This window comes from Mizuhopecten yessoensis, unplaced genomic scaffold, assembly GCF_002113885.1.
Source record: "Mizuhopecten yessoensis strain PY_sf001 unplaced genomic scaffold, ASM211388v2 scaffold11047, whole genome shotgun sequence".
Lineage (NCBI taxonomy): Eukaryota > Metazoa > Mollusca > Bivalvia > Pectinida > Pectinidae > Mizuhopecten > Mizuhopecten yessoensis.
In genome coordinates this window covers 509,973-533,607 of record NW_018408852.1, presented here as the reverse complement: position 1 = coordinate 533,607, position 23,635 = coordinate 509,973, and the positions used below count along the sequence as shown (strand labels likewise).

The window sequence follows — 23,635 nt, the reverse complement described above, 5'->3', positions numbered from 1 at the left end:
TATCAAACTGCTATCTAATACTGATAATGCTAACCCAAATTGAATTACTTCCAATGGCAATTAAACAAATGTTGGTCCAAAATGTGATTTCCCTATATAAACTATAGCAAAGTTTACCCCCTCCCCAGGGGTAAACGTGAGACCCCAGGGTCATGAAATTCACAATTTTGGTAAAGCACCTTAAGACCCTTCCATCTATGAAGAGTATTTGATTCTACCATATCTTGATTTTGAGAAGAAGATTTTTGAAATTTCAGTCAATTCGACCCGTTTTGGCCCCGCCACTCAGGCCCCTGGGGGCTTGGGACTAAACCAGCCACTATTGTTGTTGACCTTTGGCCATGAAAGGTTTATGCAAAATTTCGTAGAAATTGGTTCAGGGGTTTTGGAGAAGAAGTCGAAAATGTAAATTGTTTACGGCCGGACGCCGCCGCAGACAAAAGGCGATCGCAATAGGTCACTTGAGACTTTGTCTCAGGTGACCTAAAAAACATATCAACTGATGGGAGAAGCAGTAATTCTGATATCACTCTAGTATACATATGTGGGACCAATGGGGGTACAAGTATATATGAAATAAGGGGAGCATACAGCGGTGGAGTTTGTATGTGTAATAATAGGACATGTGTGCGACAAATGGGCTTATATATATTAATTGCATAAGGCTGTTTATTCACTACGAAATGTAATATAATTGGAATTGTTCTTCTTTTAATGGCAATAAATTATATTCTCGAATGATTAAGTTATTATGAATGTATATATTAAAAGGCTTTTTGCATGTTATATCAGCTTATTTCACCTGTCCGGTAAAAGGAGCTAGTAATATATGCATAAAACCTATGGAACAAACTTGTCACTTTAAAGAACCTTTTTAATTAAACACCGAATCAAGTTTTGAATTCACACGATGGTGTGAGACCATGAGCAATTATTTGATTTACTAACAAGAGGCCCAGGGGGCCTGTATCGCTCACCTGGTTATTTAAGCAATCGTGGCACAATATTTACATTTGCTCTGTAATGCCAATTTGTAACCACTTCAGACATGCAGGGTAAGAACTTGGAAGCGTTACTATGGAGACTTTATAATTCATAAAGAATTAAGGTTGTTACTATTACTAGCACATTAGTTGGGTTGGAGATAAAAAGTATGTGCAGATGGCTGTTCATTTGTCGAATTGTCTATATAAACAATACCAAACTTTACCTCCTCCCTAAAAGCAAACGAGGGACCTGGGGCACATGAAAATCACAAAGTATATAAACCACTCTAGGGGGTCAGGGTCACACAAATTATACCAGCAGACATTCCTCCCCTAACAAGTATTTCTGTCAAATAAAATATGAGCAAACTCCGTTCAAAACATTGGAAGATATGACCTATTATGTATATTTCCTATATAAACTATACTAAATTTCACCCCCTTACCACAGGCAAACGGGGGGCCTGGTAGACATGAAAATCACAATTTTTATAAACCACCCAAACGCTTTTACAGCTATAGGGTAGAATTTTGATCCTGGCATTTTTGTAACTAGAGAAGAAGATTTTTATAATTTTCCCAAATGTCTCCCCCTTTTGTCCCCTAACTCAGCCCCCTAGGGGGTCAGACTCATAAATATTATACCAGCAGACCTCTCCCTCCCCTAACAAGTATTTCTGTCAAATATGAGCAAACTCCGTTCAAAAACATTGGAAGATATGGCCTATTATGTCTATTTCATATATAAACTATACTAAATTTCACCCCCTCCTCAGGCTCAGGGGCAGGCTCACAATAATTTTACCAGCAGACCCTCCTTCCATAATAAGTATTTCTCTCAAATATGAACAAATTATTTTCAAAACAATGGAAGATATGGCCTGTCATCAACAATGATGTGATCAATAACTGCAATGCTCACTGTAAATAAAGATAAGTGGCAATATACGATTGTTCTTTTTTCGTTTTCTTAATCCAAAACTATACATTTATTGTCATGACTTGTAAGCTTTCTGTTTATATGCAGGACTCTGAATGGCTAATAGCTTTCATTTCCTTATAGATGCCAATATGCCAGAAATAACCAGGAAAACAGGAAGCATATAGGTACACACTGGACAATTAAGGGTAGTGGGTATTTTGTTACCAACATTAACTGCAAACGAACAATATTTTCAACAGTCGTAAAAGCACATTAAAACACCAACAACAATAAATGGGATTTAAAAACTGTGTTCAGTAATTGTTGTAAATACTAAAATAGGTATATAGTTGATTTTCTAGACAAGGAACAAATTGACCATTATGAATGAGAGGTGAAGGTCACTTTGAACTAAACAAGAGGCCCAATGGGCCTGCATCGCTCACCTGGTATTAATCTCACACTTGTAATCTTAAAAGTGGACTAAAATACAGTTACAGGCAAAATATCAGTGTTTCATTCATAAGAACCTATTAAAAGATTTAAACATATGACACCTGTGACCTTGAATGTCGAACAAGGACATTATAATATTAGGTTGAACAGAGTTTATAGTCTTCCAACCCAGCATGCTTCTGGAAAAATATCATTACCCTGGACCTTTTGGTTATACAGAACAAATCATTTTAAGACTTAAACATATATTGACCACTGTGACCTTGAATATGGGCGAAGGTCATTCACTTGGTAGTCCTTCATCCCAGCACGTTAATGGCCAAATATCATCACCCTTGGCCTTTTGCTTATTAAGAAGAAGTCATTCAATGGTTTTAAACATATTTGACCCCTGTGACCTTAAAATATATATGTCAAGGTCATTCATTTGAACTTGGTAGTCCTTCATCTCAGCATGTTACTGGCATTATCCTAGGCCTCTTGGTTATTCAGAAGAAGTTGTTTAAAGGTTAAGAATATATTTGACCATGTGACCTTGAAAAAAGATGAAGGTCAATCATTTGAAAAAACTTTAAAGCCTTCATCCCAGCATGCTACTAGCCAAATATCATCACCCTAGGCCTATTGGTTATTCAGAAGAAGTTGTTTAAATGTTTTAAACATATTTGCCCTCTGTGACCTTGAGTATAAGTCAAGATCATTTATTTGAACAAACTTGGTAGCCCTTCATCCCAGCATATTACTGCCCAAATATCATCACCATAGGCCTCTTGGTTATTCAGAAAAAGTTGTTTAAAAGGTTTTAAACATATTTGACCCTTGTGACCTTGAAAGTGGGTCAAGGTCATTTATTTGAACAAACTTTGTAGCCCTTCATGTTAGCATGCTACTGGCCCAATATCATCACCCTGGGCATTTTGGTTATTGAGAAGAAGTTGTTTAAAGTTTCTAACATATTTGACCCCTGTGACCTTGAATATGGGTGAAGGTCATTCATTTGAACAAACTTGGTAGCCCTTCATCTCAGCATGCTACTGGCCAAATATCATCACCCTAGGCATTTTGGTTATTCAGAAGAAGTTGTTTAAAGTTTTTAACATATTTGACCCCTGTGACCTTGAAAATAGATGAAGGTCATTTATTTGAACAAACTTGGTAGCCCTTTATCCCAGTTTGCTTCTGGCCAAATATCATCACCCTAGGCCTTTCAGTTATTAAGAAGAAGTCATTTAAAGTAAAATATTGACGCCGGACGACGGACGGACGACGGACGGACGACGGACGCCGCACCACGGCATAAGCTCACTTGGCACTTCGTGCCAGGTGAGCTAATAAAATTGATGCCCTGTACTCTTTCAGTGGTTGAAGCAGCAACAGTTCTGGTTCATCAAGGCATAATTAATTCCCATCAGTTAAAAAAAGTACATCTTATTTAACCAGATTTTGCACTTGATTGACTTTTGACCTGAAGGTGAATCTGATGGAGATTGACTTGAAGATTTATCATGATATCTATTGGAAGGAGAACCAGGAGAAGTTGTGCTATGTAATTAATGTATTGGCTCCCTTTCATCTAAAGGAGACATAATTACCAAATTACTCTGCAAACATTTTTTTTAAATCTTGAAATAATTTCATTTCATATTTTTGTGAAAAAATTCAGCTTACAGCAATTTGTTTTAAAATGGGACCAAAACAAAAACATTGAAGACACAAAAACAATTCAGTATCACAAACAATTAAAATACATCAATATTTATATTTCATTCAGTTTAATTATTAGCATATACACACATCCTACAGCTGCTAGCCAAATCATGTTTATTTAAACCAGAATAGTGATAATTTAACTTCATCATATAAGTGTGTTCACATGAGCTTATACTGACAACAAACTGGAACAACTAGAACAGTGCTTATCTCCCCCGCTATATACGGCTGATTCACTCGAAACTTATACAACACTGTTTTGTATCATCTAGCAATTATTATCTTCCCATCCATGTGACTTCATTATACCACAAATGTGATGTTGAACCAGATATAATATTGTCCATGTGATCTGTTTTTATGTTGTGTAGACCGTATAATAAGCTTCCCACAAAAGGAATCTTTTTACCAAATCAATGTGTCTGCCCTTGACTGTCTGGCACGTGTGTATGTATCATCGTATCATCACAAATTGGCTACCTTTGTACTTTTTAGAAATGTATAGATAAAACTCCAGTGGACTTTTTAAAGTCTGTGAAGAGCATTCATTGAAAACATGTTTGTTTGCAAAATAGAAACATTTTAATCGATAGGATGACAGGCACTAAAATTACCATTCTGCTGTTATCAATTTTTTTTAAATGTTTGCCTTGATTTTATATAGCTGTGGGAATAAGGTTAAATATATTGATTTAAATAAACAGCAAGTTTTACACGTTTGATATATCCAAGAAAACAAAAAAAAAAAGAAAAAGTAACCCTGTTAAAAAGTGAATATTTTTAACTCATTCCCCCCGAAATATCATAATGAACTTCAGTCGAATCTGCTCAAGCGACTATCTGTATTAAACAGCCACCTGTTTTATGCCACCATTTTTCATTCTTCCCGACCTTTTTTACTATGTAATTTTCTGTAATAAGCGACCATCTGTCTAATGCGACCAGCGACCACCCCATACTGACCCCAAAATTACGTTAAACAACCACATTTGATACATTTTAGCGACCTTGCTTGACGAAAATATACCAAACGGTCGTTGAAATAGGTATATGTACTGTAACTCCAAATTTGCGGCCGTTACCACATTTGACAAAGGGCTACTTCACGATCTTTTCACCAAGTTCAGTGAACAAATTTGACAAAACCAATTTCCAAACTTATAATAAATTCATTGATGTGCAGAAACGAATAAAAAGTCATTTTTTAACTGTCGATATTGTTGATTTAGAAGTGAAAATACAGACTGATATTTATCGCAGTTGAGCAAAACCATTTTGACTGTGCGAGTGCCCTGCTAGGCAATGTAACCTTTAACCCTATGATATCCTCCATCTGATAGGCGGAAGTACACTGGCAGGTTTTCATTCTTGAAATCGGGTCTGTTTAGAGATGTTCGCAACAGCATGCACTCTTGTGCGAAATTAACATTAAATATCAGTGCATAATACTGCCCATTAAACATGTTCATTTTATCACAGATATCGTTTCTAATTCCTCATCAATATTAAAAGTCATTAATAACATCCCTGAACTTCTCAACACCACAGTAACTAGTACTAACGAAAATAATACCGGTCTGTTTTTCGGCAACGTGCTGTCGACTCCATTTAGGTCAATTTTTTAACTGGATTATCTTTCCAGTTTCCATCGTAAAATAAAGGAATAATATACGTGAACCCATCTGTTGGAACCACTATCATTTCAACAACAATATCTTTCGTAACAAGTTAGCTTAAATCATGGTAATTACTGAAAACAAACTTTATTAAACGACCACTTTTATTAAACGACCGTTTTTTTAATTTCCCTTGGGTTGTTGCTTAATACAGATTCCACAGTATTCCAATCTTTGAATTAGAGGAGTTCAAATGTGTCTCCAGGGGTAAATGAGTTAAAATTGTACACATTAAAATTGTTTTTAATATACGTCAACGACCTACCGGATGTGACAAACAATACAGCTAAATTATTTGCGGACGGCGCCAACATTTTCGGTGATATAACATCGCCCGAGTGCATTGACTCTATACAGGATGATCTCAATAACATAAGCCACTGGACTGAGACTTAATTGGCAAATGAAACTTAATTTAGAAAAGTGCAAATATATGAACATTAAGCTTGGGCAATCTGTATCGGACCAAAGTTATACCTTAACGGGAAACATCAACACAACAGTAATTCAAAAGGTGGAGCACGAAAAGGACTTGGGGAATGATTTCGATAACAACTTGAAATTCACCGACCATGTCAACACGCAAGCGAAGAAGGCCAACAGAATGGTGGGATTAATATTTAAATCTTTTACCCACATGGACGAGGCAATGTTTGCAAATCTATACAAGTCTCTAGTAAGACCTCACTTGGAGTACTGCACATCAGTCTGGTTTCCAACGTACAAAAAGGACCGGAAGACTCTAGAAAATGTTCAACGTCGTGCCACCAGGTTGTTGCCACATCTCAAACACCTAAACTATGAGGAGCGTCTGTGAGTTTTAGGAATTTCTTCCTTAGAGTACAGACGGAAAAGAGCAGACATGGTTAACCTTTATAAAATATGCAATGGACTTGTAGATGCCAACATGGATAAATTCACAACTTTTGCGGCTGGACAGAATGTACACAGTACCAGAGGACACAACGAAAAAAATTTCAAGAAAAGGTTTAGGACTAAACTAAGAGGAAATGCCTTCTCCAACCGAGTGACCGAACCGTGGAACAATTTAGACTCCACCGTAATAAACGCTCCATCTTTAGATTCGTTCAAATCAAGACTGAACCGTGCGTGGAAACTTCACCAAGGAAAATTCAGGCCCGCTGCGCTGCCACAGAGCGGGAGGTGCAGACCGGGAGTCCGTACCAGTAGCATTAGTAGAAGCGTCAAGAGTAGTGGAAGACTAATGGTATGACGTCGACAACGTTGAGTTAACGGTGAGTTAACGACTATGCACTGACAAAATGAGAGGTTTAACAAGAGGCCCCTGAGCCTTACTGATCCAAACTGTATATAATTCAACTGTACATTTTCATACATACAGTGACATTCTTTTGTTATTGTATGCATGAAACAATTTAACCTGGCATACCTGGGACTATACAGACAAACAATTTGCCCCATTGGGACTCTGCCCCTTGCAGCAAGGGAGGGGGTCAGAATTTTAATTTTCATACTATCAAACTGGCATCCCAAGATGGTTATTCCAATGAATTTGAAATCATTCCCAAATGAAAATGAACAAAATAAATCCAAAATGTTAATTCTTGACATTAATCCTATAGTTAACTTTTCTCGTTCCCCACAGATAAATGGATGTCCCCCGGGTAATGAAATTCACATTTCAATAAAAGCACTGTTAATAAGCAGGATTTCTAAGTATACAGTGAAGAGGCAAGTTGTAGAATTTTTAGCTAGTTTGACCCTTTTTTTCCGGTTTTGGGACAAGCACAAAAGGTCCCTCGGTGACGGGAAGTATATAATTCACATAATGCTTTGGCTATAAAACCTTTTGCAGAATGTTATTGAAATCTTTGAAATGGTTGGAGAAGAAGTTGAAAACACAAAATTTTACGGACACTGACATTTACAAACACAATAAGTGATAATGACAGGCAACGTACATTAGACACATTATCTCAGGTGTCAGTATTAAACCAGGCTAATAGTAATATTACACCCAACGGAAGCTGGACTTCTGATGACAAATATATGTTATGTCAAGTAGAATGTTAAGGAACTACATTTGATTCATTACTCTACATTCAGTTTGCAACATGCAATAGACCCAATAGAGTTATTTGCACAATCCTCCTACTCCAAATCAAACAATGAATCAAATAAAAAGGTGTGTTAAACTGTTTTGAGATCTCTGAACCCTCTTACCACTGTAGACCATAATGGACCCATCCATATCAATGCATGGTAGAGTCTACTAAAGTTATGTAGGGATGAAAGAGTTAATGCATCCTGTGTAGTAACTGTAGAACTGTCATCCCCCCTTCAGTTTATTGGTTGAGGAGGATATTGAGAATGTGTTGATGCAGTAATTATATCATGCCAATTAGGACTACATGAAATGACAATTATATGCAAGAAGATGTTCATTAATATGTAAGATAATAACATCCAGACTATGAAACAGTAACAGAAATGTATCCCCATGTTCCATGGAAGTGAAGATTGTATGAAGGCTAAATGAAGATGAATAGTTCTGACAGGACTACTGAGTTTGGCAAGTCATTTGTATCTGAAAGACTTTTTATCCATAAATGAAGATTTCTTTACCACAAGGTGCCCTGGTGTCCTGGCTGTCACACCTGCCATGGATATTTAAACCATCATGGTAAAACATTCTCATTTATAGTATTTCAAATATTGCCCCATGTTGGGTTCTGTCACACTGACATCAGGAATGCTTCAGAACAAATGTATTCAAGGTCCATATTTATTTGTATTTAATAGGCTTTGGATCTCAATCGTTTCTATCTTATGACCCTAACACTTAATCATCAAGGCGAGATCAGATATCTGGGCAAATCCTGGTAGTATGATTGTGTTCTTCTATTCCCAGCATGCAGATATATGGTTATATGAAAGTGATCTCGACCATTTCAAGGGGCTAAGTCCTCAGGGGCTTGTCTGTCTTGGGAGATTCCTGGTAGGATAATTGTATTCCTTTCTTCATGCTCACCACTTATATAGTTATAAGATGGTCATCTCAAACATTTCCATGACAAGGCCTAGGGACCAAGTCCCAAGGGGTGAAGCCAGACCTTTTGCCAAACCTGGCAGCATGATCATGGTTTTTTCTTCATGCCCAGTTATTGTATATCATATGGTTATGAGGTTGGGATATTGACTGTTTCTATATTATCAACAAAGAACTCTTAGTCCACAGAAACAGTGCTGCAAACTGTTGCGAGTTCTGGTAGATTGATTGTGTTCTCTTCCTGCCTGGTAAGCAGATATATGGTATCGACCGAAACTATTTCTAAGTCATGAACCAATGACATGAAAGTAAGTCAAGGTCATATACATGTGGAAACTTTATGGCATTTGATCCCTTCCTGATACCCACTGCCATCACCACCTAAGGGCTTTATGGACATTAAGAAGATATAGCTTTTTCCTCATTATAGCTCATGCATGTTGATAGCTGACTCCAGCCAGTGCTCAAAGCTGACCTATGACCTAAACACAATATACTAGAAAAAAAAAGATTTTCATATCCAAGTTTCATGCCTCATAAGCTTTCGAAAACAATATTTACAGTTTTAAACATATTTGACCTTTGACCCATGAAGGTCAAAGTCATTGATACAAGTAAACTTTTATAACATTTTACTATCCCAGGTACATGTACCTTTAGCTACTGGCTTAAGCTTCCAAGACCCTGGGCCTCATGGAACTTACAAAAGTTTTGATCCATTACAGTCTATGGTAATTAATCTTTGACCCTTACACTCATTCAAAGATGATCTAAACACAATATATACTGCATTTAAAAAATAATTGCAAAGCTGGTGTTCATAACATGCCAAACGTTCATTGTTAGACTTTAGGTACTTTTTTATATTGCTGTTAATGAGTTCTTAACAAATTTGATCCTTTTGACCTTGAAAGAAGGTCAAAGACATTTATAACAGGAAACCTTATACAGCACTTCATCCAAGGTACCTACTGGTGAAACATCAGTACTCTAAGTCTTCATTTTTTCAAGAAGAACCATTTAGAGAAAAAGTTGACAGTGATACACTACAGACAGAGGAATAGTAATAATAATTATTACAACCTAGTTTGTAGGTCGTCTCAAAGCAGTTCACAAATTATTATCCGTGGTTATAGGGCCTTTGCAACCAGCCAATATCTTTCTCAACTCCCTGGGGAGCATACAACTGGAGCTGCCATTTCGGCACTAACAGCTAGCTAGCATTCAACAAATCTAGCACTGCCCAACCACATACTCATTTTCAGCTGAGTAGACTGAAACAAGCGGAGTAAAGTATCTTGCTCAAAGATATACAACACAGTGCCGTGTTGTGACTCGAACCCGCAACCCTTCGGTCACGAACCGGCGTCCTACCACTAGACTACCGTGCCTCCTCATAGGAATCATAGATACTGCACCACACCGTAAGCTTACCGAGACATTTTGTACCTGGTGATTTAAAATTACCAACAGCAATTTTGTTTGATGACACCGAGTCTGGAATCCTTTCAGAGAATTGATAAACCTTGGCAAACCCTGTAGATCACAGAATTTCTTCAAACTATAAAGTTGGTGCCATGTTCAGATTAAACTTGTTTGAAACAAACTCCACTGCAACATAATTGACACAATTCATTCTTTGTATTTATTGGTGTTTAAAATGATGATTTAATATATTTTGTTATGGGTTTGTCATTAGCTCAATTCAAGGAGTGAATTTGAAATTTTTCTTTTTCTCTTCAGTTTGGATTGAAACAACGTGGAAGTTACACATGCACATATTCATATGACTGGTTCAATGTTTGCAAAGCTCTGTTGAAATTCTTCTCACACTTAAGGAGTAGTAGACAGGAAAAGACTTTGTTGGCAAATAAAGGGCCATAACTCTTACTATAAATGGAAACAACAATGAAATCACTAACATAGGTACAGTATTTTCAGAAGGAGTAATGCAGGCAAAATTATATCTACAAATGGACAGTCACTCTTAGTACAGTGTCTCCAACTCTAACTATGCTATGCCACAATGAAACCCACATGATTTCCAAAACAAAATATAAACTTTTTTGACTTTATGCTTGGCGTTTGAACTCACAAAGTAACCTTCCTTATGTAAATATAACTTTGATTTGATAAAACAATTTAAATTTTTTGTTCTCTATATTTTAATGACCAGTCGCTTACGATATTGTCTCTATAATGATATCAATTTATAATGTATTGTCGTCAAGTAATGATAAAATTACTTACGTTTGCCCATGTTAGTAAAATGGCCTGGGTCTAAATAGGCATCATAATGCTGGCCATGCATTGTTGGTGTCCAGTTGTTATGGTAACAGAGAAGGGCCACAGTTCTTCCTTGGCCTTCATCTTAGCCCAGCCTGACATCAGCTGACCTGGCTGTCTGGAGTGGGAGGAGGCCTATCACTGTCCAGCGCCCACAGGTCACCATGAAAAACATGTCTGGGCCTGAAACTAAAGAAAAAAAGATTTGGTAAGAAAATTATTATCCTTATAGCTGAAACAAGAGGTGAACTAAATTTCTCTGTCTTCCATCCTTTATTGTTTGGTTTTCTAATCATATACATATTTTACAAACCTCATTCTAAACATTTATTTTCTTAATATTATAGTCCAAAAGATGATTATAACTAAAAATATTTTGAAAGCATATGTAAGCCTCCACTGTTTTTCTGACAGAAATGGAGCAAATTGTAATGTCAAATCAAACTTATTGAAGCAGAAAATATAGGTCAAATTAATCAAATATAGGTCAAATTAATCAAATATAGGTCAAATTAACTAACTATAGGTCAAATTAACCAACACATCGTATTATGGCGTAATACCCCACAATAATTATCTGCATACAAGCTTTGGTGACAATTGGACTTGCTGTATCAGAGTAATGAAGCTAAATGCAAGGTCTTGCCACACAAATGAAGCGGTAAAATTCAAAGTCTACCCAAAGCCAGTGACGCAATAAATAGCTGAAAATGTGGAAAATGGCAGGACGGATGATCTGTAATAGTTCACCATGTGTACTGTTAACTCAGGTGTCATATTTTCAGTTAACTTGTACATAGAAAATCGATAATGCATACTTTGTCTGTTTGCAGTTCTTATATAAATAGGAATATTGGTTGAAAGGAAACAACTGGAACACAAGAGAAGCTAGATGTCTAAATGATCTAGGGTGACAGTGGAAAAAACCCATTGTGAATGGGAGCTGGCAGAGGTGAGGAGTGCGTCTGCACTGCATGGTATTGATTTCTGTGACGACCTACCCTACATACAATGTACTTGGTGATCCTGCTTATGAGCATCAATTGCAAATTATTCATGTAGCATTATCTTGTTAATTATTCTATATAAATTCCAATAATGATGGATTCAATACAACCTTTTCTTGACAAGAATGACATTTTCTTTTAATATTAAGGACTCAATTAGAAAAAGATGTTTTAAGATGATGTCATTTATCTTTCAGAAGACATAATCCAAATCAAATCTACCAATAAAATCCCATCACCCTCTTTGCAGAATGTCACATAAAAATTGAAGCATTCTTTGAATATTATTGAGAAGAAACTTTTTTTTTCGTATATTTCAGGAGCAAAAACCAATATATCCACTGGCAACCATGTTGAACTTTGGAATCCAGTTAAAATCAAATTTCAGTGGGCAATTGTATCAAGCTTCATATAAACTAAAGTGTTTTCGAACACTATTACACAGAAAACACTTAAGTAACAAATTCAAGATGGCTACTGGTAGCCATATATAATTTCAGAACAGGGTCAAAATTGAAGTTGAGCCAGTAATTTTAATTACAGATTTTTTTATGAAAATCCTACCACGTTTTTTTATGCAATGACACTTTTAATTGTTTAATAACCATGTATTGTTTTGGATGAAAGACCATGCACATGCATGTGTTATTTTTAAACAAATCATGCACGTGCAACGCTCTTCCAAAAACTACCTTAAACAAGGGAGCTGCGGAGATTGGTTTCCTTTGTCAAATGAGGGTACAGGCATTTAATTTGTTATGTATTTTAAGGGATTTGCTGGTCAACAAACAAAAACGTTTCTATTTAACATATAGTTCTCCTTTAAACCTATCAAGTTCACTGTACTAATGTTCTGTCAAACTTACTGCAAAGGTGACTTCTGACAGTGTTTGTAAATCTGTGAAATGGTGATTTAATGTGTTGATGAGTTAAGTGTTGATGAATTGCAATCAGTGGTTTTGAGTGATTGAAATAAACGTCTTGCATAAAGCATGATGTCAGTGTAACTGTCTGTCAACCAAATGGCAACTGAAAATGAAAAGTCCTTCCCCAAATATATCCAGGTTTATATATAGACAACAGGGACAGAAATAATGAAATTGTGCAGCTCGTTGTGAAATGAAGACAACGAGTAATTTATATACCGTTGGATTATCTATGTCATCTAGCTTACAATATGGGAAAGGACTCGAAGGAAGTTATGAAAGCTAACTCTAGTTTGATAGATATAATCAACATAACTTTGTGTATTATTGTGGAAAATATGACTAGGGATTTGAAAATGTTTAAAAAAATGTTCAACTCAGACTAGCTTACGGCTTTCAGTAAAAAAAAATTCCAACATTTTCTTGCCCTGTGTTATATATTCTACCACAATTGTATCCACAGGTTGATTATTTCTTCAAGAGTTATAGAACAGGAACCTTAATGTGTCTGTCTACACTGACAATCACACAAACAACAGAGTGATCTCTACGCGTGAGATGCTTAATTCATAGGTGACCGTAAAATTACGATGGCCTGTTTCAGCCAGCAGTTCAGTTACAACCTAATCATTGACAAAACTGTCCCTTTCTCCATAGCTTATTTACGTAAACTTATTTAGTTAGGAGGGACAAAGCACTGAAGAAACTTATTTAGTTGGGAGGGACAATTCACTGAAGTAAACTTATTTAGTTGGGAGGGACAAAGCACTGAAGAAACTTATTTAGTTGGGAGGGACAATTCACTGAAGTAAACTTATTTAGTTGGGAGGGACAAAGCACTGAAGTAAATCTATTTAGTTGAGAGAGACATAGCACTGAAGTAAACTTTTTTAGTTAGGAGGGACAAAGCAATGAAGTAAACTTATTTAGTTAGGAGGGACAAAGCAATGAAGTAAACTTATTAAGTTGGGAGGTACAAAGCACTGAAGTAAACTTATTTAGTTGGGAGAGACATAGCACTGTAGTTAATTTATTTAGTTAGGAGGGACAAAGCACTGAAGTAAACTTATTTAGTTGGGAGGGACAAAGCACTGAAGTATAAACTTATTTAGTTAGGAGGGACAAAGCACTGAAGTAAACTTATTTAGTTAGGAGGGACAAAGCACTGAAGTATAAACTTATTTAGTTAGGAGGGACAAAGCACTGAAGTAAACTTATTGAGTTAGGAGGAACATAGCACTGAAATATAAACTTATTTAGTTAGGAGGAATATTGCAAAATTATGGATGATGAGAGATAGATGGACAATGAATACCACTCCTTGGCATCAGTTCAACTTTGTCCTTTAGACCAGGTGAGATAATAGTATAAAACAGGAATTTAACCCCTTCCATTTGGTACCACAGAGTTAACTATACAGTTCTCAACGATTTAGAGTGCACATACAATTCACTTCCTAGTGAGGTGCCGTAACATAGACCTCTTGAATCGCAAAGGTGTGCTACAGGGACGTCTACTGTGACCATATCTGCTCAGAGTAAGGTATTATGTTGTACATCAAATGAAGATATGTCAACTACTGACTCGCACAAGCACATATATAAAGCTGGCAGCTGTCAGAAAACAGACAAAACCTATAGATGTCTCCTTTGATCTCCAGTATGCTGGTTATCAAATGCTCATTATTATGGGATCACAGCAAACCTTAAAGCCTTTTGGTCCTTGTGGAAAAGTTGTAAATAGGTGACCCCAGGTAAATCATATTCACAATTTTCTTACAGCACTTGAGGAATTTTCCTTCCATAAAAAAGTCCTTACATTATAGCATGTCAGAGTTTGAAGAGAAAGGTTTTTGAAATTGAAGTCAATTTTCCGCACTTGGACCCTGTCCCTAGCAGCCAGGAAAGGTGTCATGGTCTAAGTGTTTGTGCCATTCCATGAAGACTATATATCAACTGTGTTTGAAAAATTTCCTATTGAAAATAAACCAAATAGCATTAAGTGTTATTCCTCTATATAAATTATGGTAAAATTTACCACCTTCTCTGGAAATAATTAATTACTCGGGAACAAGGAAATTCACAATTTAATAAATATACGTTGGGACATTTCCATCCATGAAGAAAAATATATAGTTAAAGTTTTAGACAATTGGGACTTTTTTTGGCCAAAACCTTTAGGCCAATACAGAGGTTAAACCCTATCGTTCACACTTGTTGATCTTTGGCCATGAAACCTTCCTGCAAAAATTTAATGAAATCAGTATATTTGCATATGATGATGGACAAATGTGATCATAAAAAGTTAGGAGACTTTGTCATGGGTAACCTAAAATCGGCACCTGATCAGGCCATGAAAAGATCATTCATTTTGTACTAAGAGACATAAACTCAAGGGCCTTTTAGTTTCATCAAATGAATAAAATGTCTTTAATAACAAAAAATGACAAGCAGATACATGCGAATGGGAAGAACATTTTTTGCATGTGAAAAAAACCAGAAAACCTTTTAAGGACACACAGACTAGCACAGACAGAGCTTTATCAGGAGCAGACAAGATGACTAACCTTAAAGGTGATTGAATAGAGCAGTAGTCGGAACAGAAACAGCAGAATTGTATCACTAGTCTAGACATAATCTATCTGTCTAGAAGATGAATAGCAAAATCTCTCTAAAATTTTAATGTATAGGTCCCACAAGTACTATGCTAAGAATATAAAATTCCACAGTCCAGCCTACGTTTGGCACATTACTACACGATCCTATTCAACGTGCAGTAAAATCCTATTATACTGCCACCTTTTTTCGAGCGAAACTTTTACAGTCATTAAGGGGTTAATTGATAAAAAGTAGAAAGCATAAAAAGGATTTATTCTGAAAAAGGAAAAGAGGACCTTGAAATGTGTTCCCAAAATGTGACAAATTATAAACCTTTTAGGTTTTACTGTAAAGAAAGAAGATTGGCGATATCCAAGTTTTACTTTCTACACTAACAATGTACGTATTAAATGTGTCCCATGCCATAGCTTGACAAAGGGACCAGTTGGTCTCAAAACGTTGCAACACGTATAATACGTACATTGTTTGTGTAGAAAGTAAAACTTTGATATCACATATTTCCAAACTGATGAAACTTAACGAAGAAAAAAAATATGTAGAATGACTATATGACATCCATGTCCATAGGGTGTTTTTACTGTACTGTCTGAGCTTTCATTATAATTTATCACCCAACTACCACATTGGTCAGAGAAACTACTTCTTACAAGTATTTGCATGCATATGTTTATGACCAGAAGCCTGCACAATAAAGCACCTTCCTGGAAACTTGAACAGGAGTTGAAACTAACATTGGTCTAGATCATTTATTTGAACTACCAGTAACTTATAGCCATTTATCCAAGCAAATTTACACACCAATACCATTACACCAGGCCTCATGGTTTACCATTAGAAGCGGAATCATATAATAAATACATTTGACCTATGTGACCTTGAATGTGGGTCAAGGTAATTTATGAAGATGTTTTTGGCAATTGCTTCATCCCAGCAAGCTAATTGCATATGCAATTAGTCTATTCTGTATGTTATATAGAAGATTCATTTGATGATTAAAACACATTTGACCCCTGTGGCTTTAAAAGTGGGTCAAGGTCGTTTTCTAGGACAAATTTAAATCTAATAATGTTTTATCCAACAACACTGGAAGTTAACCCTTTCACCCCTATATAACTTCCGTAGACTCTACCATGCATTGATTTGGATGAATCCATTATGGTCTAGAGTGGTGAAAGGGTTAAATATCATCACTCTAGGCATCAACAGCTTTAACACACTTCACCTCTGCTTTTCATAAGTACATGCCAAATGTTATGACTGTAGGCCTTATGATTCTAAAAGAGGAAAATGTAGGAAGGAGAACTTGATAGGGTCAGACTGATGTAGTGTCACCTCATTACCTGGGTATAGCAGTGCTGAGTTCCATAACTAAGAGATATGTACAGAAGGTGATCAAAATCAGGCGAGTACCACAGGTTTCAAAAATTTAAGTCCCAAAGATTGCCAAGTCCAAAACTACTTAAAGATCCTGAGGTCTCAGGTGAGCTAATTTATAATCTTGTACGATCAAAATTTAAATCTAATCTTCCTATGGAGGTTTTATAATCTAAAGCTGTCCTTAACAAAATTCAGTTTCTTTAAACTAGCTCACCAGGGGCCTCAGGAAAGAGTAAAATTTCTTGAAGAAAACAAACTGGTTAACAACATAGGTACATAAACCTCACAGCAGTTATATTCCAGTTGTACAGGCCATTCAGCTGAAAAACACATTTTGTTTCAGGGAACAATTTGAGAACACGACAAATCAAAAGAAAGGTTACATTATCCTGTTTTCACATATCTATCTACCTAAATTGCTTTCTAAGTGAATGAACAGCAAAGCCTGAAGCAATTCAGTATTAGGCCTTCAAAGGAAGGTTTCAAGATCACCAATAACAGGAGATGGTAAATGTGATGTCATCTGAGTCCCTGGTACATACACACTTATACTTATCAGCTTCGTCACTGCACTCTAGATTATTCACCGGTAGTTACAGATGAATGTACGTACATGCATGAATTGTCAGACAAATACTACTTTTAGGACCAATGATAACATTTATTTATTGTAAACAGTTGAAAACACACATTGTTTACATACACTGTTGTTTACGATGTTAGTGGGTGTTTTACTAGATTAAGTGATGAAATTATAGGGATGATTAATGAAAACTTACGCTTAAATTTCCTTATAATTCTTTCTAACGTACATCAAGCATTACGAGATACGAAATTGGAATGAAATCTGTCCCAGACATTCCAGCAAGAAAATGTTGGCTAGGGAGTCTCGCAACTATCACTGAAGCTTCCAATGACAATGAACAAAACAGTATTATCTATTTCTAAAAATAATTCCTTCTGACGTATTCTCCTTACAAGATTCCATTACAAGAGTCAGGAAACTGAACGAAGCCGGCTGAAACTAATTAGTTGTGTGATGATAGGCTGACTACCCGTCAGGAACACAAAACAAATGACCATCAACACCTGAGTCCAACGCATCCCACTATGACATCCACAACACTCTTATCTTCACTCTGTACATTATAGAAAGTCACTCACAGTTAAAGATTCAGCAACATTTCCCTGTTTCATTAAGCATTGAACTGCTTTTAGTTGGCGTTCTTAAACAATGGCTGTTTGTTTGTTTGTGATTTGCATCTTGTTAGAAACTATAGTCATTTAAGGAACTGCCAGGTTTTGGTGGTGGAGAAAAACTAGAGTACGTAGAAAAAAAGAAAGAAAAAAAATGCATACCTGGTGAATGCTTCAGGTAGGCGTTGAACCCATGACCAAGTGGTGGAGGGCCAGTGATCAAAGACGGCCAAGCGCCTCAATTCCAATCTAATATCCCGGCCTTCTAGGCAATATGAATGCCAAACCAGAATGTGTCAAAATCCATGAAGTACACATACACCACAGAAAGACATTAAAATAGGTAATGCCTTATGAGGGGTGAATGGTTATCATATTTATCTAATCAGACTTCAGTTTTTTTTCCTGATAAGTCTTAGATGGTTATAACTTAACCTAACCAGTTTCAGTTCATTTTAAAATTATGAAAGATATATGATGTCGAAATCATAAGTTGGGGAATCTGTTTCTCACAGAACTCTCATGTTATGTCTGGAAAGGAAGACCTACACAGGATTCCAGTTTATAACCAGGATAAAAATTCTGCATTTCTTCACCAAGCAACTTCGTTTTCGGCATGACATAACAAAATTTTGTGGTGTCATGTATATGGACTAATGAAAACACTCCCAGCTTTTATGCCACATATGTCAATTATTCTAACGATCAAAACTGACAGCCCCTTAACCTAAGTAAGCTATAGGAGGCGCTGTAGTCTAGTGGTAGGACGCCGGGCTCGTGACCGAAGGGTTGCAGGTTTGAGTCATGGCACATCACTGTGTTGTATCTTTGAACAAGATACTTTACTCTGCTTGTTCCAGTCTACTCAGCTGTAAATGAGTACGTGGTTGGGCAGTGCTAGAATTGTAAAATGCTAGCTGTTAGCGGCGAAATGGCAGCTCCTGCTGTATGCTCCCCAGGGAGTTGAGAAAGATATTGGCTGGTTGCAAAGGCCCTATAAACACGAATAATAACTTGTGAACTGCTTTGTGACGACCTACGAACTAGGTTGTGATAAAGCCGTATATAAGAACCTCAAATTATCATTTTATTATTATATTCCACTAGGCTATATATGAATCCAAAGGCGAAGAGTTGTCTTTATTACACTCAAGCACCATGACAATTAAAGCAATTCAAAGTCATTTACTGATACAATATATATAGTCTTTTGTACCACTGGTAACTACAATGCAAATATTCTTATTGTAGAATTTAACTGATGGATCTTAGGAAGTCATTTAATTGTTTACAACTTCTATATAATTTTATTAACATGTGACACTGGAAGTATGTCATGGTTAATTAAACAAATTTGAAAGACAATAATTTCTGCATTAGTCAGCGCAATTTCATTTTTCTAAATGCATTAAGGTTTTTCCTGTTTTGAAATTATTTGACCCCTGTGACCTTCAAATGGCCTCCATCCCAACAAAATTGAGGCAAAGTTTCAACACTTCGCACCTTTAGAATTTTATGTAGAAACTAGAAAATATCTGTAAGACATAAATGCCCCCCGCTCATGGATGGGTGGGGACGGGACGCGATAGGACGAGACAGACATGGGCAACGCTATAAGCCCCCCCATTTTATGGCAGGGGCATAACAAGGTACAGGTACACCAATACAATTACTGGGCGAGGAGATCCAACATCCAGTTGGAAGTGGTCGTCCATATACCAGTGGAGGAACTAAGGTGTTTACCGGACTACAGTATAACCTCGATGTATCGCACCCGTTGTACCGCCAAACTCGCATACTGCCATCAATTTTGTCAGAACCGATTTCCCCACACTTAAATGCACCCGTTGTACCGCCAAACTCGGGTGCCGCCATATGCCACAATGTTTTGAGAACAGTCATTCAAATACCCCTCTGTTGGCCCCCGACAACACCGCCATGCTCCAAATTTTTTTTACCTATATTGTTGATTTCCCAGTTGACTCAGCCCTAGGGGTCAGTTTCAGATGATATGTTGTAACTACGTATAGTATGTGTGTCTAATCAATTTATTATACGGTGAAAGGGGGGAAATTGATTTGTGTTTGTCCGTCTGTCTGTCTGTCATGCTTCGTTTCCGTGCAATAACTGCAACAAATGTTAACCGATTGTCTTCAAACTTGGTAACAGCCGGTTAAATGTCTTAAGGGCTCGGCCAACTTTGATGACCACTTTCAGTGGACTTTATTTGGCAGAGTTATGGCCCCTTGAATAACGAAAAACGTCATATCTGCCGTTTCCGTGCAATAACTTCAACACATGTTAACCAGTTTTCTTCAAACTTGGTACCAGCAGGGTTAAATGTCTTAAGGGCTAAGTTTGCCAACCAATGTGATTTGTGCATATTTACGGATGATAAATGAGGTTAGTAAATTCTGATGGATTAAACGATTAATTTACACTGTAGTACCTACATGTACATGTTCAATAGAAAGTCTAACTTCTACATAAGGCTTTTTTTCTTTCTTCAAATTTCAAGCTATACATTATGTTTAAACAGCATGATTCTACTCACATGTTTAAACCTAACCTCAATAATGTTTACCTACAATATGACCTGCAAGCGGGGGATATAAATTCCACGAATTTGCTCGTTAATTTACATCAGAATACAATTTACCATATTACCTCTGTCAGTTATTTATTCATTCATTCACATCATATGGCTTCTCACAAGGTTTCTCAAAAAAAGGAAACAGATTGTGAAAATATTCAACTCACTTTACAATTAAACGTCAGACTGTGGATGATAATTGGACCAACAAATCAAAATTGATTTGATGTTACCGACAGGACACCGCAGTTGTGCTCATCATGCAAATACAGTACTGTTTTTGCCACGTGACTTTGACGTACCGCATCTGGCTATCACAGATAAAGGTGCAGATGCGGATTTCAGCGATCGCCGTGTTACAACAAGTCCAAACGGACTTGATCTCGATCCTGATTTACGTTTGACTATTAGACAGTTTATTGTCAATGATCAGATCCTTGCAACCCACTAAGGTAGCATATTGGACGATGGCATTCTTGATGTGAAATAATCCCGACGAGACAGACTCTTGACGATATCCGGTTGTGCGGCAGAGAAACAGGATATTGAGACGGTTCTTTACTTAGTCAAACTCTTACACTTGACCACAGAGTCTGACAAATAGAAATGATGGCATTTGCAGTAGAGAAATGCGAATATTGGCACTGCTATGCAGACATAACTTGACGATTGTCAGTAATTTTGTAAATACGGGCTTGTAAAACTGACACTCTCGCCGCGGTACTCGTAAAGTGTATATCTTGCATGTGACACACTGATCGTAATACCAGATCTAAATCAATATTTCGGAACTAATTATTCTTTCAAAAACGGTGTGTATATTAAAAATTGCATATATTTTTCATCGGTAAGTGTTGGATATGGGCCCCAAACAAACAAACAAGCGTTCATCCACCTGTCATTTATCAGGGACAACTTGTTGTACCGCCAAACTCGTTAATTAATTGTACTGCCAAAATGTCTTTGAACGGAGGGTGGCAGTATATCGGGGTTATACTGTATTCTAGAAGAGCTCCGCCAAAAGGTGGTTAACAAGTAGGTAAGTGATTATATCTTTATTTATTATCACTTCCATGTCAGTATTGCAAACAACAAGATTATTGTTAGCTCTTTTCCAATATCTCATTTCCCGCGATTTATATTGTATATATCACATGATCAGCCAATGATTACTAGGACATAATGTTACCAACAATAATTTGTACCTTAGCTCTGATGAATACCATTGTAAAGTTGTTCTGATGGCAGTATAGGCCAATAGCCATCCGAAACATGTAAACTAATAAAACTTACATTTGTATATTAATTCACACAATCCTTGGTGTTGTAATCCATAACTTACCTACTTTTGTATTTTAAGAAGATGATGAATAAAATGTTGATGGCAGACTGATGCAGTATGATGTGATGCATCATTAGTTCCCATGCACTTGGAACGCGGCGGTGATCTGGTATAGATTTCTGCAGAAATGGAAATAACTGAAATCGGAATCACCTATTTTAGGTCCTCAATGCACCAGATTTATCTTTGATTTTAGTTCATCTTTACTTAATGTGACAATCATAGGCTTTAGTTCAGCTGTACCTAACTATAGTGTAAACAGAAACCGCGGACAGGTTAAATTTATGTCATGTATATTACCATCAAAACAGTACAGACCTACAGCATGATGACTACCTTATAAGGAATAGAACTATAGACCTACATTACAAGAAATGAAGGAAATTGCCTTATAAGGAATAGCACCATCCTGTTTGTGATATGTGAATATTTAAGTGCTGCGATATTGATCCTATATTAAATCATGATATCTATATATACCCATGTATTAACAATTAAATTACAAGATTTCTTTAAATGTCAAACAAATTAAAAGAAAACTTTTTGAATAAGAAATAATTTGAAAATTGATAAGGTTTTGCACACTCTATTCAAATATGTTATAAATACCATTCTATGTCAGTTGATGACATGAAACTTCAGTGATGTATCATAGTTTGAGAAAAATAGGTATTTGGTGAGACAGACGAGAAATCGATATGAACCCCACACACCGACATTGGCATCGGCTGTGACAATAACTTACCACTGAGCATTCTGTAACAAACCTTAAACGCCATGTTGTACGCAACACTACCGAATCCATCAAAATAGGGGAAATACCACACTAACCTATCAGCACTATGTACCACTACCAAACCCATCAAAATAGGGGAAATACCACACTAACCTATCAGCACCATGTACCACTACCGAATCCATCAAGATAGGGGAAATTCCACACTAACCTATCAGCACTATGTACCACTACCGAATCCATCAAGATATGGGAAATACCACACTAACCTATCAGCACTATGTACCACTTCCGAATCCATCAAAATAGGGGAAATACCACACTAGCCTATCAGCCCTATATATGTACCACTACCGAATCCATCAAAATAGGGGAAATACCACACTAGCCTATCAGCACTATATATGTACCACTACCGAATCCATCAAAATAGGGGAAATACCACACTAACCTATCAGCACTATGTACCACTACCAAACCCATCCAAATAGGGGAAATAACACACTAACCGATCAGCACTATGTACAACTGACTACCAAACCCATCAAAATAGGGGAAATACCACACTAACCTATCAGCACTATGTACCACTACCAAACCCATCCAAATAGGGGAAATAACACACTAACCGATCCGCACTATGTACAACTGACTACCAAACCCATCAAAATAGGGGAAATACCACAATAACCTATCAGCACTATGTACCACTACCAGATCCATCAAAATAGGGGAAATAACACACTAACCTATCAGCACTATGTACCACTAC

At 36.7% G+C, this 23,635-nt stretch overlaps 1 protein-coding gene across 2 annotated transcripts in view; it reads right to left on the bottom strand.

Annotated features, from left to right (window-relative positions):
• The window catches only part of LOC110465002 (ecdysone receptor-like), a 188,983-nt gene that overhangs the window by 43,173 nt on the left and 122,175 nt on the right, over nt 1-23,635 (bottom strand). For both annotated transcript variants that reach the window (XM_021520545.1, XM_021520546.1), the window contains exon 5: nt 11,032-11,256. In XM_021520545.1, coding sequence (XP_021376220.1) covers nt 11,032-11,092 — 61 coding nt within the window. In that variant the 5' untranslated portion in view covers nt 11,093-11,256. The remainder of the gene's footprint in view (nt 1-11,031; nt 11,257-23,635) is intronic.